This window comes from Miniopterus schreibersii (genome assembly GCF_964146895.1).
Source record: "Miniopterus schreibersii genome assembly, chromosome: 13".
Classification (NCBI taxonomy): Eukaryota; Metazoa; Chordata; class Mammalia; order Chiroptera; family Miniopteridae; genus Miniopterus; species Miniopterus schreibersii.
In genome coordinates this window covers 34,271,372-34,288,906 of record NC_138113.1, presented here as the reverse complement: position 1 = coordinate 34,288,906, position 17,535 = coordinate 34,271,372, and the positions used below count along the sequence as shown (strand labels likewise).

General features: G+C 35.4%; 1 protein-coding gene across 3 annotated transcripts in view; it reads left to right on the top strand.

Annotated features, from left to right (window-relative positions):
* WDPCP (WD repeat containing planar cell polarity effector) overlaps window positions 1-17,535 on the top strand; it is a 271,886-nt gene that overhangs the window by 154,646 nt on the left and 99,705 nt on the right. For all 3 annotated transcript variants that reach the window (XM_081157181.1, XM_081157180.1, XM_081157182.1), the window contains exons 10-11: window positions 9,393-10,002; window positions 16,456-16,644. In XM_081157181.1, coding sequence (XP_081013307.1) covers window positions 9,393-10,002; window positions 16,456-16,644 — 799 coding nt within the window. The remainder of the gene's footprint in view (window positions 1-9,392; window positions 10,003-16,455; window positions 16,645-17,535) is intronic.

Below are 17,535 nucleotides of genomic sequence, written 5' to 3'. Positions count from 1 at the left end.
CATAACAGACCATGGAAAGGATAAAGCCCACATACTGAACCAAATGAGAGTTTTAACAGTAGATTCTAAGTAGAAAATTGGCTTACCAAGCAGTTAAAAAAAAAGAAAACAAAGGAAACAGAAATAAGCTCTCTGTGACTGAATTATCTGTCTGTCAGAGCAGGAACATTTTTTTATTTATTTTATGGATATTAAAAAACTGCTTGTCTAATTTCACACTACAGAGCTCTAAACAACAGTACATATCTTAATTAGAAGCATAAAGCAGAAAGTTATGTAGTGTAGGGAAAAAATTTCCTTTCGAAAAATACACAATAGATATAGTGTTCAGAAAAAGAAAAATTTTATCAGTAAATTAATTTAAAAATAGTTTTTAATAGTGTATGTGTAGATTATCATATATAACATGGTAGTATTTTTATTTAAATTTCACATACTCTTTATACTTCTTTTTAGAAAGTTACTGCCATTATCCTAGAACTATTTAATTCATTCACTGTCAAAAATGTGATGACGACACAATTTATTCTTCCCTTACCTTTATATTTGAAGAAATATTTTAACTTGTCAGCCATGTGGATTTGGTAGTGCTTTCTGAGTATGGTGTTCATTTCAAGATCCCTTACTCAGAAAATGTCACCTGAATTTGTTTACCAGATTAATAAAAAACACATAAACCGAGCTGTAAAACCTTAAAACCTGTTGTCAGGGCTAGGGAAATATAACCTTACAATAGTTAATAATTATTTTTTCAGTGATGCAGAGGAGCATCAACTGATGGGAAAGTAAAAATGTGACTAACTTTAAATACAGTATGATTTGATAAAAGAAGCAGTAAGAAAGCATTGTAAGTGCATCTAACTTAAAAGCCAAAATACTTAAGAAACATGTTTTCCAAAGAAATATCTGTACTGCATTAGCTTTCAACCTAATAACAAAGATTTTCTATTTTAGGGATGATGTTTTTGTTTTACTAAAATCTCTTTATTATAAAACACACAAAATAAATGTATATTTGAATAAGCTAATATAAAGGAAGCACTCCTGGAACCACACTTAGGTCAAGAAATAGAACTTGGTCAGGCACCCAGACATACTTCCACGTACTCTGTCATGACCTCAACTTCTTCCCAGTCCCCAAAAGTAACCTCTCTCATGACTTTTAATTACTTTCTTGTAAACCCATATAGTTTTTATTACTTAAATATGCATCCCAAAAAATTTAGTTTAATATTATCTACTTAAAACACTTAAATGTGTCACTTAATGCATCTCTTAAATCTCTTTTAATCTACAAGTTCCCCCTCCATTTTTTTCTTTCTCTTAAAATTTATCTGTCGAAACTGTAGTGTCCTACCCTGAATTTCATTGTTTACATAATTATGGTGTGGTTCAACATGTTTCTCTGTCTTTTTAAAATTCTACATGTTAATGGTCAGTTTTCACAAGATTATAGGATGGTGCATTCTCCTATCAGAAAGCACATATCAAGCTCTCTCTCTTTTGGTTTTCTTTTTTTGATGTTAGCATCTATGATGCTCAATGCCTAGGTCCATTAAGTCATTAGTGTTGCAAAATGGTGATACTCTAATTTTATTATTTTTTCATTTACTAATTGGGATGCTTTTATAAAAAGACAGTTGTACTAATCTCCTATTTGTTTTCCCATTGGTTGAATTCATATAATCAAGGTAATTGTTTCTTTTCTTTACCAGTTTTCAAAGTAATGAATTGGTTCCCTATCACTCCCTGAAGGTAACCAATTAGGTTTTTGTTTTTTTAAATAACATTATGAATTCATGGATTTAAACATATTTGACTTAAAAGTTTTCATAAATTATAATTGTTATCTTTTTGGAAACTCAGATTATCTTATCTTTGGCCAGTGGAAGCCTCTTCAAAGTGGCTCCTCCCTTTGTCATGACTTTAGTGTTCTTGGGTAGCTTCCCTGCCACCTGGTATGACAATATGTTCCATGCTCATCTTGTACATTTCCTGCCCCAGACCTGAAAATAGCCATTTCTTCAAAAAGCTCTAGTTTCTTTTTTTAAATTTAATTTTTCAATTACAGTTTATATTCAATATTATTTTGTATTGGTTTCAGGTATACAGCGTGGTTAGACTTTACAAAGTGGTCCCCTTGATATTTCAAGTACCCACCTGGCACCATACATAGTTATTACAATATTATTGACTGTATTCCCTATGCTGTACTTCACACCCCCGGGACTATTTTGTGACTACCAATTTGTATACTTCTTAATCCCTTCACTTTTTTTACCCATCCCCCTAACCCTCTCACCTGTGACAACTATCAGTTTGTTTTCTGTATCTATGAGTCTGTTGCTGTTTTATTTATTCGTTTATTTTGCTCTTTAGATTCCACATATAAGTGAAATCATAAACAATGTCTTTTTCTGACTGACTTATTTCACTTAGCATAATACCCTCTAAGTCCATCCGTGCTTTCACAAATGTTAAGATTTCATTCTTTTTTATGGCCGAGTAATACTCCATTGTATAGATGTACCACAGGTTTTTTATCCACTTATCTATTGATGAACATTCGAGTTGCTTCCATATCTTGGTTATTGTAAAGAGGCAGTGAACACAGGGGTGTATAAATTCTAATTAGTATTTTGGGTTTCTCTGGATATATAGTGAGAAGTGGAATTTCTGGGTCATAAGGCATTTCCATTTTTAATTTTTTGAGGAAGCTCCATACTGTTTTCCACAGTGGCTGTACCAGTCTGCATTCCCACCGGCAGTGTACCAGGCTTCCCCTTTCTCCACATCCTCGCCAATACCTGTTTGTTCATTTATTGATGACAGCCATTCTGACAGGTGTGAGGTGAGATCTCATTGTGGTTTAATTTGCATCTCTCTGATGATTAGTGACACTGAGCATCCTTTCATATGTCTATTGGACATCTGTATGTCCTTGTTAGAGAGGTGTTTATTCAGTTCCCTTGCTTCCTTGCCCATTACTTAATTGGATTGTTTTTTTGTTTTGGGAGTTGTTTTTTGGGGTTTTTTTGGTGTTGAGATGTATGAGTTTCTTATAAATTTTGGATATTAATCCCTTATTGGATGTATCATTAGCAGATATCTTCTTCCATTCAGTAGGTTGTCTTTTTGTCTTGTTGATGGTTTCCTTTGTTGTGTAAAAACTTTTTAATTTGATGTCCCATTTGTTTATTTTTTTCCCCTTGCCCGAGGAGATATGTCGGAAAAAATATTGCTAAGAGAAATGTCAGCGATTTTACTGGCTATGTTTTCTTCTAAGCTCTAGTTTCTTTCCATGGAAAATGGTATTTTAAGCCTAAATTTGGGAGCTAAGGATATTGTATTGTTGTTATTAGGTTGGTCATTGTTTCTAGGTTTCTTTAGTAGAAAGAACTAGAGATTTTATACATATTTGTATTTAGAGTGAGTTCATGTTAATACTTGTAATTCAAATTCAGGATTACAGGATTTCTAATTTAACCTCTTCTATACATCTGTATCTCCTCTCTTCCATGCCAAAAATCCTAGTGCAGGGACACGGGTTGAATTATAATATCTCATAATTACTTGTTTACTTTATCCCACAGTCCATACCTAACAGTCTCATAATGATCATAATATTGCCACTACTAATATAAATTACTGAGAACATTCAAAAACTTTTGCCTATGTTTTTTTCATTTCTCCCCTTCCATTTTTAAATAGTTGTAGTTTATTTACATTATTGGAGCATATAGTCATTACATACAGTGCTCTCTCTTAATCCTCATTAGTTGCCTATGGGTTTGTGGTTTTGCTATCTAGTTGAACTGTCTCTTTCATGTGGGGATTCAGAGAGATTCAAAACTATAGAACCACCAATACTATGCCGGAACATATTTGTGGTCATGACAAACACTTCTAGTTTGAACCAACTTTTTGTGAAAGGTTAAAGGCCTATGTTTACATTATGTTTTTGCATGTAGATGTCCAGTTGTTCTAGTGCTGTTTGCTGAAGAGACTATTCTTTCTCCATTGAGTCAGCATTACTCGTTTGTGAAATATAGCCAACTGATGTGATCTGTGGGTCTATTTCTGAGTTCTCTATTATTTTCCATTGATACATTTCTCTTTGCTTTCACAAAATTACTTTTTTATATATTATGTTGACTTATAATAAATATTTCTGTGGATTAGAGGATTTTATTAATAGCAACATATAAGTTGATAACTTTCACATACAAAAATCATGGATGAGGGAATATTTATACTTCCTACTAGATATGTCTGTTTTTCTAAGCTTAGAAGTCATTTATATATTTACCCTGTATTCAAACATTAGATTTCATTGAAAGCTATTAAAAGTAAGAAATATATACATTTGAAAACAACTATTACTATTTTGTTTTTAGTTGACATATTTGGATAAGTAAAGATGTGAAACAATAGGGAACTCTCACTGCTTATTGGAAGTGAATTAGTAAATCACTACGGAGAGCAACTTCGAAACAGCTAATATGATTGAAGGTGTGAGTCCCCTATACTAAGAAAAATTGTACTTTTCTTCCTTGTACCTTTCTGTTACCTTAAAATTAAAGCAGGGACCTTTTCCTTCAGATTTTCAGACTTTCAGCAGGTCATTACACATTATAAAAGTCTTTATTTTTCATCCCTTAATTATCTACAACTCTTCTTCCTTCTCACTGTTCGTCTATTCACTATGCCTTTGTTAGAACTTTTTACTTTTTTTTATCACAGCCATTCCCATTTGAATTCTAATGACCAATTACTGAAACTTCTGGCATATATTTTAAGACTGTTTAAAGAGTTATTAGACTTGAGAATTTATTAAATCTGCGGAGTGCCTGAAGATAGGATTCAGATCCAGAACTCAAAGTTGCTAAGAGAGTAAATCTTAAATGTGCTCATCACAAGAAAAAATTTTATAACTATGTATGGTGATTGATGTTGACTAGATTTATTGAGGTGATCATTTTGCAGTGTAAGCAAATATCATATAATTATGTTCTACACCTGAAACTAATATAATGTTATATGTCAGTTATACCTCAATAAAAAATAAGGAAGAGAGAGAAAAAGAGAGAAGACAGACCAAGAACTTTGAATGAGAAAAGGGAATTCTTGACCACGATGTTTGTAGAGGATAACATATGAGCATGCCTCATGGAAGATAGGAGTAGACTTCAAATTACTCTTGCTAGGTTGTATGGATATCAGTCCTTTCTTTTTGGATTCTTCTCTCTCCTTTGTGGTTTTTCTTCAGGGCATTGTCACTTATCGTTTCTCCCTTCACTACACACCATTTTTTTCATTTCTTTATCTTCACATTATATCTTGGACTGATCATCTCGCCACTAATAGTTCAGTCTAAATTAATTTTGAGTGTATTTGTGGTTGCACAAATACAAGATGAGAGATGTCTTAGTCTGTGCAAGTTTGGATTTTTAAAAGTCTGTGTTCTTTTTTGGTATTTTGCATTAACTACATAATTTGTATTTGGTGTTTTCAGCTTATTTGCAAATGACCTGCTAACAGAACATCTCTAGAAAATGTATTACCACATTTTTTCCATTTTAATAACTTTTAAAACAAGGCTGCTGAAAATGTAGGTGTAACACTTCTTTTTCATAATCTTGGTCCATCACATTAGCATTTTCCTAGAAAATTGGAAAGACTGAATTTTCTTTCTCTGCTTCACATTGATATATTTCAGCTGAGCCCATTTTTACTAGTGATTGTCTTTTTCTCTCTTACTTATATGCAGACTATCTTCTAATTCTTTTTGGAAGCCCAGTCTACTTTTCTTTCAGTTGACAATATCATGTTGGTAACATCCAAGTATCATTTCAGTATTTTTGATTGACCTAAACTTTTGCACTAAGGTTCTATGCTGTGTCAGTCAAATCATTTATGAGCATTTCCCTGTGCAGATTTTCTGTCACTACATACTTATTGCTCATTATTTTTTTGTTATGGTGGGCAAAAGTAGGTTTACAGTTGTGAGTACACGGAAGTTTTTTCTTGTATTATTTATTTATTGTATCACTTCTGTTACAACTGTAAACTGACTTTTGCCAAACCCTGTATATAGTGTCAGCCATGAATTCTAAATTACCAAATTTGGGTTTTATTTAGGCACAGTATCTCTCATTCTTTTTATCTGCTCTCTTGGCCAAAGAATCCAGGGCTTTCTCTTCAGGAAAAACAATAATAGCCACTTGGGGTCCTTTTTCCTGGACCTTGAGCCTAACTTGTTCTGTGCCAAGACTGCCATCTAGCTGGGCCCCTCCTTTTAGTCTGTCTGTATGAGTACAGACCCTACTCAAAGTCACCTGGCTTCTTAGTTTTCTGCCCTGAAGCTCCTTTTATAAAACTTTAAGCTTTCTGGAAGTGTATTTTAACCAGCATTATAGTGGTGTTTTTTTTAATTCATAGTTTTAAAAAGTTTATCGCATACCTACCACCAGCATAGCTTCTGGCTAGCTGCTACATGGATACCAAAAAAAAAAAAGTGTGAAATACATTTAAGCTTACAGTAAAAATGAGGACATATGACCAAACATTAGAAGTAAATTAAAACCTTATGTCACCAGAGAGTCACTGGCCAAGTTGGGGTGGGGAAGGGGATATGGAGGTGAGATCCAAGGAAAGAAGGATGCTGCCTTGCTGGAAGGAATCCAGAAACTGGGATAGCCTCTGGTTTTGTTCTAAAATGGTGAGTGTGTTTGGAAGGAAAAACTGAGCCTCTGGGTGAAGAGTGTGGATTTCAGGCAAAGGACACTGAGTAAAGTTGTTAAAAAACAAACTGAAACATAGTAAAAATTTTAAGAGCTTATTTGAGCAAAAATTGATTCTCAAAGTGGCTAGGAGCACTCCACAGACAGGAGCCAGGGGTAAGATTTATATAGAGATAGTGCAGAAGCAAAGAAAGGAAATTATTTGACTGACCATAGCTTTAAAACCTGATTGGTTATCCTTCACATTTTGATTTTTAGCTTTGAGGCATTTACAAGCTTAGATTTTGGTTTGCTTATGTAGGCCACCATGCCATTAGAGCCACATCAGTCTTTGGGCCTCCTTGTTTAATTAATTTCACAAGTTACAGAGCTGGGAAAATGCAGGGCATGTTTTAGTTTGAACTCAGAGTAGAATAATGAGGGGAAACTGTGGGAGTTAACACTAGAATTTGCAAGTCAGATCCTGTCCCTCCTGTGCTTTTGACTTCTCATCTCAGAGGAAAAGCCACAGTCCCTACAAAGTAGCCTGGAAGCGACTACAGAATCTGTTTCCCTCCCGATCCCCACCGCTTTCTTCCTGGCTCCCTCTTCTCCAGCCAGGTCAGCCTCACGTTCCCCATCAGGCCAAGAGCCCCGCCTCCGGGTATTTGTTTCCTTTCCGCCGCGGCTCTCTTCTCCCAAAAGGCTGCATGGCTCACCTTTCGCTTCCTGGTCACCTTTATCAGAAAGGCCTGTCCTGCCTTCTCTGTATGAGCTCCCCTCCCCACTCCTGCTGCTCCTCATTTTCTCGCTGTGCTTCCTTCTCCATAGAGCTTAGGAAGTGTGCACGTAGGATCGTAGGATTGCTAAAGACGTTTGCTTGTGAATTGTTGCCTGTCTTTAGCCATTGGAGTGTGTGTTCCCTGAGGTGAGAGCTCACTGTTGCCTCCCCCGGACCTAGGACCAGTGCCTGACACATAACTCGTACTCAAATATTTATTAGACAAAAAGAAAAACAGGGAAAGAGTGTGAGGGCGGGAAGGAGGTTAGTTATGGGTCCTGTGGGCTTTTGCATTCCAGGAAGGGGAATAAAAAATTAATTCAGTAGTCCATGGGTAACCAGTGAAGGGTTTGAATGGGGGAGTGGAAGCAAACACATTTAATTTTAGGAAGATGCGTTTGGTGGTGATGTTTACAATGGATTTTTTAAGAAAAATTCACACCAACCCCCCCCTCCACTTCCAAAAGCCAGCACTATACATGTGCTTTAAAACAAACCAAAAAATCTTTTAATTTTGAAATCATTTTACTCTCAAGAAACTGCTAAGATAATTGCTGAATTGCTAAAAGTGAATTTCCTTCCTGTACTTTTTCCTCGGTTTGCCCCAGTGATAGTATTTGGGGCAAATACTATATGCATCAGCATAGTACATTGTCAAATCCAGGAAAATGACCTCGTACAATACTATTAACTCAGATACAGCCTTAGTTGGATTTTATCAGATTTTACATGCATGTGTGTGTCTTTATAGTTACATGAGATTTTCTCATAGATGTAGAAGTGTGCATTTTAATAGTTCTGCATCTGATTTTAAAGGTTTTGACAGCGTTAGAAAGTATTTAACCCACTTTAGTACTGCTCTTCAAGTTCTTGGTCTCCCACATTTGCATATGAATATACTGAAGGGCCTGTGTTATCTTTTATTCTTCTCCTAGTGTTTCTTGTAGCCTTTCCTTTCCACATCAAAGATGGTTTTTAAATTTTACTTAACAAGTATTGATAATTCATATTACTTATCAGGTTTTAATTTTTTTATTTTAAAACTAATACATTATTATTTTTCCTATTGGCCATTTGTTTACTTTACCCTTCATATCTTTTCTGATAGTAAAATATTTCTATGAGACTGCTAATAAGGGTGTAAAGTTTTTCCCTTTGCCTAGTCTGTAATAGTAATTAGAAATATATCCCTGATAAAAAATTTACCAGTAATTTCAGAATTGGGAAGGATAGTGGGTGGGAAGGATAGTGGGTAGGAAGGAGATGAGCTTAATTCTTTCAAGTTCTGTTTTGAACAATAAAAATAAAAGGCTATTAAAAAAAAGAAGAAAAAACTAAAAAGGAAAAAAACCCCAAAATTGAACTTCTACCAGTTTTAGATATTCTGCTATTATTTTACTAAAAGGGGACCTGTTTGTCTTTTAGTTATTTACAGACTTTCTAAAAGAAACTGGTCAAGCCCCAGCCGGTGCTGGCTCAGTGGTTGAGCGTTGACCTATGGACCAGGCAGTCACAGTTCAGTTCCCAGTAAGGGCACATGCCAGGGTTGCAGGCTCGATCCCTGGTGTGGGGGATGCAGGGGGAAGCCAATCGATGATTCTCTCTCATCACTGATGTTTCTATCTCTCTCTCCCTCTCTTCCTCTCTCTGAAATCTATTTAAAAAAAAAAAGTGGTCAAGTTAAAATCTTTCCATTTCTGCAGCTGTGCTATGTATATGCTATATATATTTACATATGTGTTCTATGTGATTACACACACACACAGACATTGCTAATGTTTAAGGTGATAATTGATGTTCTTCAGTAGGATGCTGGATTAATATATAGGTCTGTGTGTGACAGCTGAAGAAAACCCAACTTATATGTGAACATGATACATTTTTTGCAGGTTCTGAGTTCTGTCCGCACAGAATGGGATCCACTGGATGTTCGTTTTGGCACCAAACAGACTTACCAGGTGTTGACAGTGGAGCACTCATTCAGTGCAGACAAAGAGCCCATGGCTGACAGCTGCATCTATGAATGTGTTCGCAACAAAATCCTATGTGTCTCAGTCACCAGAATACCTCTAAGATCCAAGGCCATTAGCTGCTGCAGGAATGTTACTGAAGACAAACTGATCCTGGGCTGTGAAGATTCTTCAGTAATTCTTTATGAAACTCACCGTGGAGTGACTCTCTTAGCCCAGGCTGAACTTTTGCCTTCATTAATAAGCTGCCACCCAAGTGGCACCATTCTGCTAGTTGGCAGCAACCAAGGAGAGCTGCAAATTTTTGATATGGCTCTCTCCCCTATTAACATCCAGCTCTTGGCTGAAGACTACTCACCCAGGGAGACTCTGCAGTTCAATAAATTTTTTGATGTTTCCAGCAGTCTTGCTCAAATGCAGTGGGTAGCTCCACAGGTTGTTTCTCAGAAGCCTGAAACGGGGGGCATCTATGACCTCCTCTTCCTCAGGTTCGACAGAGGACCTTTGGGTGTACTTTGGTTTAAATTTGGTAAGTCAAGGAGATTGGCAAGTAAGTCAAAGTGTTTATGATGGTGATATTATAGTTAGGACAAACTATTATTGGAATGTAGATTTTCTTTTTGTCATCCCATAAATATGCTTGCCTTTCAAACATTTCATATAGTTTCCTTAAGAATACCTTGTGGATGATTTTCTAAATGTCAAGAAACATTTTCAATATCATTAGGTAAAGATATTGAAGAATTCAGAAATGCACTAAGTATCCATTGTAATGAATAAAAAGCCTGAACTTTCACATTTGATACTTTATAAAATGAACTATCTACCAAAAAATTCCTTAAGAAATGGATATGTGAATATTTTTTTAGCATTTAAAAAAATTATTGATTTATTTTAGAGAGAGAGGAAGGGGAGGGGAGAGAGAAAGAGAGAAAGAAACATCAGTTTGTTGTTGCATATATATATGTATCATTGATTCTTGTATGTGCCCTGACTGAGATGGAACCTGACTGAACCCTTGGTGTATCGGGACAGTGCTCTAACCAGCTGAGCTACCCTGCCAGGGCAGTATGTGACTATTTTAAAAGCACTTAATATGTCCATTAAAAAATTCTGTGTAGGACTGTAATACTTTTTCTATTAAAATTATTTTAGATTATAGGTGTCCATTGCTTCCCAGATTGGAATTGTGTAAAGCAAGTGTTTTAAAAGATGGGAAAGCAAACGTTTAATTAGCATTTGGTAAAGATATCTGTGTAACTTTTTTGTTACCCTTTTAACTAAAAAGTTCAAAAGGATTTATCAATATTATGAAAATTATGTATTCATATAGCCCATTTCAACCAGGAAACTTTAAAACAAAATTTTATTATTCTGTTTGCCTTTTGTAGTTTTGCATTACCAGCTATGCTCTGTAGTATATGATATTCTTTAGGTAGTTTTGTATAATTTAAAATTCTTGAGAGAACCTCACTTAGGTTTGAAAAAACAGATTTTAATTAATGCACATTATTGCTACTTGAAAACTTAGAAAAGTAAATACATTTTAAAACCCTTTACAGGATTTGGCTCTGTGGTACAAAATTAAGTTTTAAAGACATTGTAGTGTTTATTGAGAAACTCTCAGTTTACTTTTGTTTTTTATGGATGTTTGCCTCTGAAATTGAACACAGGAAATAAATCTAGTGAAAGTGACTTGATTAACCTGAAAGATATGGCTATAATGTGAGGGCTCTGTTTTTCTCTCTCACATAATAAAAATGCAACTAAATCTATTCATAAAGTCAATATTGTCCAAGAAAAAATATTTGGAATCTCATTGATTATGAGATAATCCAGTTCTACTTTGCCCCACTGCAGTAACAGTTGTATGTCTCCATATACAACACTCATTAAAGTAGATGTTAGATGTTTTGTATGTCTGTTAAAACACACACACACACACACACACCTTATAAATTACCCAGTTACCTGTCAAACAGAAGGCTGTCTGCCCACATATACCTAGCTCTTCTTCAGCCTTCCCTTGTGGTCCTACTCAAAACAGCTTTGCAAAAAGCACAGCTTTCTCTTCCTATCTCTAGCACATTTGCCTTCTTACTAAAGTAAACAGGCTCTCAGTGTAGGGATTTAGAGGGCTTCCTGCTAATTGCCAGCTTGTAAACTTAATTGGACTGTCTCCCTGGGCACTGTTCCTAAATCAATTAAGCAATGAGTTGGCTGTCACCTCTTTTTCCCAAGAAGGTCTCTTGGAAGAGAGTTATCCAATAGAAGTCAAGCATTCAAATGAAAAGGTGATAACTTTTGCAACTGACATTTATCATTTAAATTTTATTTTCAGTATGACTCTTACATTTTATAGAATAGGGAAAATTTACAGTCTTACAGGCTCTATAAAATATCTAAATATGGAGTTTCCTTGGATTTTATAAAATCCTAATGTTTATTTTATTACAGATTATTATTTGTTTCCCTACGAAGAGTAGATTCCTTGAAACAGATTCCAACTAACAGATCTTTTTTAAATTTTTTATTTTTTTAAGAAAATCCTGTTTAAATGACAGATTTTTCTTAGGATCTGCTACTAAATACATCCAAAAATTTTAATATACTTCTTGAATTAACACAGTGCCAATTCTGGGCATCCATGTGGAATTTTCATGTATAATTCAAGTTACTGCATATATAAACAGGTATTTACATGTGCAGTTTTCCTACTGGGGAGCATTTATGAGTTTTTTTCATATGCTTGTTATGCAAGCCTTTGGAAAATGTGACATGAAAGGTGTAGCTTACAATTTAAGAAGCTGAGATAGATCATAGTTTAAAATAGAATGCTGTCATATGTAAACGTGGCAGTGGCTGGTGCCAGCATGCTAAGATTTTTGGAGTTTGACACTTAGAATAGGTAAGAGTGTAATGTTGAAGGAAAAACTGTTCCAAGGCTAGAGCTTCCATTCTAAATCCTTTACAATCGTCAGTCAAATGCTTTGAGGATTTAAAGGCCATCACTACTGTTACTAGAATCCAAAGAACACGTCTTTTTTAGGAGGGAGCTAGAAGTGTCATCCTTCCACATGGCCAAGAAGTGTACTATTTTATACGAAGCAATATGTAACCAGAATTTCTTTACCTAACTATCACTATCCCCTATTTCCACATACATAGACTGAGATTAATTTTTAAAAAAGGAGTCCCTAATTATACTACTGAGATATTAAAGCTTTTCCATTATCAGTACCTTTTCCAACCTTTACTGCTCTCTTTAAACTCACAGAGAATTTCACCTTTTAATTGGCTCTTCATTAAGTTTATCTGCTTCTCACCACCCACCCAACCACTTATCTACATTTGCATAAATCTTTCCTTCTCAGTTCAATGGAAGAGGAGCCCTTCTTGTACTGGACTAGTTCTCCCACTACTTCCACTCTGGATCCCGCAACATTCCCTTTGACACCTTTGTGACCCTACACATTCCCCCCACAAATCTTGCTGCATCAGTAGATATAGGCCCAAACCATACCAGAAAACAAACACATCTCTTCCTTAAAATTGTTTCCCCTCTGTTATTAATCGAATAAGTGTTTGCTTTCCTTTCATAGTCAACTCATTGAGATATTAGCGAGCAATGACTTCCTCTGCTGCTTCACTTCCTATTCACTCTTTACAGCACCAGAGTCTGGCTTCTGGCTTCGGTCTCCTGCAACTGCGCTCGGAGAAGTTACCAATGACTGCTTAGTTGATACACGTATTTATTTTAGTTACTTGATAATTTCTCAGCATTTGATGGTTGATGATTACTGCCACTGTCATTGAACTCTTATCACACTTGCTTTTTATGATCCCAGAGGCAATTTTTCATCACTTTTTTATGCCCTTTTTCTGTCTACTCATGAAAATGTTGAAGCTCTCTAAGGTTCCATTTTTAGCTCTCCCATTTTATATAGATTGAGAGTTTATTTTTAATTTCACTATCCCATCTCTGACTTCAGTTCAGACCACATCTGACTCTGCATTCACATACTCACCTGGCTTTATGGATACTTCCCCTTGGATGTACACAAGTGCTTCAGACTCATTATGGACAGACATGAAGTCATCATCTGTCTCCCCAAAACCTACTTCTCCTGTATTCTCCATTTCTGTAGATGGTACAGTTATTCAGTTGGAATCTCAAGTCGGAAGTCATCCTGGAATCCTCTCTCACCCTTAATGCCATATCAAATCAGTGACCAAATTTTATCAATTCTGCCTTCTAAATGCTGTCAAAAGCATCTCATTCTATTCAACCTTGCTGTCATTACCTTAATCTACTTGTTTCCTGTTTTCCCATGACCAGGCAGTGGCTATCTGTAATTTTCTACCTACCAATCTTCCCATCCCATCCCTCAGCTAATCTAACAGTGCAGATTTGGGTCATGGATTCTCCAGCCTCAAGTCCATCAGTGTTTGATAAGCCCTTGTCTGCCTCTCAGCTTCATCTCCTCAGCTTGGCTGCGCTAGTGTAGCTCCCCAATCACAACATGTGCTCTTCTCACACTCCCTCCTTCCCATAGTGGTGCTGATAGTATTCCATCTACCTGCAGTGCCCCCACAATGCTCTCACAGAGTCTACAAAGTTGGGAAAGGTTGAATGTTCAAGTGATAATACTGAGCTAGAAATTATTAAAGCTAACTTCTTCCCTTTCGTGGGACTTTGAAAATCACAGGCAATATGTGAGTGTGCATATGTGTGTGTCTGTCACTCTAAAAAACAAGTAGTATGACTTTTCTCTTAGAACTTTTGTAACAAGTATGTTTTCTTCAAAAGAATTACTTTTATAGTGAATTATTTAAATATTATACTTTATCCAGGTAATTAATTGCTGGAAAGAAATGTTACTTTATTATATACCTAGTCATCTTAAAATTGGAGCTCATATCATTTGAAGTGGACTGCTATTCCAGATAGTATTCTGACATTTTCTCCTTTTAATTCTATCACTTTTTGCTTTATTATTTCAGAACTCTGTTATTAGGTTCATTTTAGATTGTTATGTTTCTTCATGAATTTTCAACTCTTAATTATAAAGATATAGAATGTTAGGCTAATTCATTTCTATCTCTCAACATTTAAAAAACATCTTACTGTTGTCTTCTGGCTTACATAATTTCAGAAGCAAAGTTTGCAATTATTCATATCTTTGTTTCTCTGTACATCTTGTATCCCTCCTTTGGTTGCTTTTTAAAGATTTTTTTCTTTATCACCTTTTGCACAATTAATTATAATTACATTATATATTAGCTTTTCTTCTCAAAAGTCAGTTCTTTCTCTTGCTAGATGTATTGCATAAGGTACAGATATAGTCAGCAGAGTCTGGATATTTTCATTTTCCTGCAAAGTTCCTACACAGTAGTATCTACTGCCAAGGAGCCACTCTGATTTATGAGGACTTCCAGTGCTTGACTATAGGCTCACAAAAGCTTTGGACAGTAGCATTTGTTGATTTTACCAACATAAAAAGAATAGCAAAGCTTTATTGCTTAGTATAGCCAGGGCAATTTCCCAGATTCCCTGTCAAGTTGAGTCCTGTTATATAGAGCACAAGTTCTCTTTTTGATGTGACTTGAAGTTAATATGAAGAATTTGGGCATTTTTTTCATGAACTAATATGTTTTTTAAAATCCTGAAACCTATAAACTTTGCAGTTAAATGATGATGATAGTAATAAAAAGAACTGCATTAATATTTTATATATTTTACAGCTTAAGAATAATTTCACATACATTTTCTCATTTAGCTTTATGATTATTTGTACTGAAAAAATTTTGTGGATTCACTCAAGTTTGTAAACATTGGCTGAATAAAAAAAGGATTTTACTGCCAGCCATTTAAAAAAGATTTTAAAAGGAATAACCTGCTTAAGAGCCCTAGAACTTGTCATTTAACTACAGAGAAATTGTTAGTTTAAAATGAGATAAGCCACATTTAAAAGATGATAAAATAAAACTAGAACAGAATGCTCCCCATTTGTTCTGTGTTCTTGTTCCTCCAAGATTAGAAGTGGATTTTCTTTCATTTAAATGGATAAACAAATATGTTTATATTTTACCACAATACGTTATAGCAAATATTAGCTGTGAAGGGGATAAACAGCAGGCTTAATACTGATCATTTCTTCAGAAGAGAATAATCTCTAAATGCTGATTTAAAATAAATTGGTATGTGGTAGCTATAAGGAAACTATCAATTGAGAGCACCAATTAATAAAACAGACTCAAAAGCATTTATATAGTCACATATGTATATTGTATTCCCCCTTTCCCCAAGTACATGGGGCTGAAGACTAAATGCAATTTAGAACTAATGAAGCTGGTCAATGAGAACTGTGTTCACATCAAAATCCTGTCTTTCAATGTATGTAACAGAGGCCTAAACAACTGACGGGGTAAACAGTGTTAGCTACCGCGATCTACCTCAATATTATTCTCATCTTACTCACCTGTAGTTCAAGCAGTGTGATTTCATGGAATATAAATTAGTGTGAACTGAAATGATAGGACAAGCTAGGTAGAGTTGATAGGTACTATTTAGAGTAAAGATTTAACAACAGAGTCATATTAGTCTTGCCCCCCCCCCCCCGCAAATTTCACATTTCTAGCACTTATGCAAGAAATGGTCACTGTTGTTTGTTTTTTAAATATATATCTTTATTGATTTCAGAGAGAGGAAGGGAGAGGGAGAGAGAGAGAGAGAAACATCAATGATGACAGAGTCACTGATCGGCTGCCTCCTGCACACCCCCGACTGGGGATCTAGCCCACAACCTGGGCGTGTGCCCTGACAGGGAATCGAACCCTGATCTCCTGGATCCTAGGTAGATGCTCAGCCGCTGAGCCACTCCTGGCTGGGTAGTTTTTTTCCCTTTATCGAAAACTTAATTCTGTTTTTGTTCTACTTTTTATTTTGAAAAGATTTACTTGGTTTTACATTTTTTGACAGGTATCTTCACACAAGGACAGCTGGGCCTGGTAGACCTCATCTTCCAGTACATTCACTATGACGAGATCTGTGAGGCAATAAACATCCTGAGCAGCATGGACTGGGACACGCTGGGCCACCAGTGCTTCATCAGCATGAGTGCCATTGTAAACCATCTTCTTAGACAAAAGCTCACTCCCCAGAGAGAAGGTCAGACTCGAAGTATATTTCATAAGTGGGTCTTGCATATACATGAAGTACATTTATTGAGTCAGTTATTTTTGAGAATTATTTTGAGTTATGTTATTGGAGACTAAAAGACAAAAATGTTAATGCCTTATTAAAACTGATAAGATCAGATAGATATCAAATAATTACTCCCATATGGTACTTACTATATAGTATTTATCAATTTAAAGAACAATTTTCCTGTATATACTTACATTGGAACTCACAATGCACTCACTGTATATTTCAGTGTAAGTTCATGTGTGGAATATGCTCAGATTTCAAACTTTGATCAAGAATTTCATGCACTCTAGGGTCTGGTAGACAAAGGGCCGCAAACAAAGGTCCTTATTCCTCCTTAACTTTAGACATAAATATTTTTCTCTCACACCCCAAGTCCTTTGTCCAGAGAATAGTCCTTTTCCCTGATTTTGTGTGTGTGTGTGTGTGTGTGTGTGTGTGTGTGTGTCTTCCAGCTCAGGCTACTCCTTTTTTTCATTCTAACTGATAGTTCTGATACCCCCCCTCCCTTCTGCCTGCTTGCATTTCCCCACCTTCCCTCAGTAAATAATTTTTCCCATAGGATCTCAGATGTTTATTGTCAAAGAGAGATAAGACATTGTTTAAAAAAAAAAAAGAAAACAAATGTGTGCCACATAAAATGAAATTAATTTTTATATTTATCATTTATCAGAGTTATTTTTTATTGATTTACTTATTTACTTAATGTAAGATGCACCTAAATATTTTTGCACTTGCTGCTTTATTTCAAAGAGTTGAAATAAACATTGACATTAATGGTGGAAAATCATGGCCAAAGAGAAACTGTCCCTAAGTAGTTTACAAGGTAGGGAAAACAGGAAATACATCAAA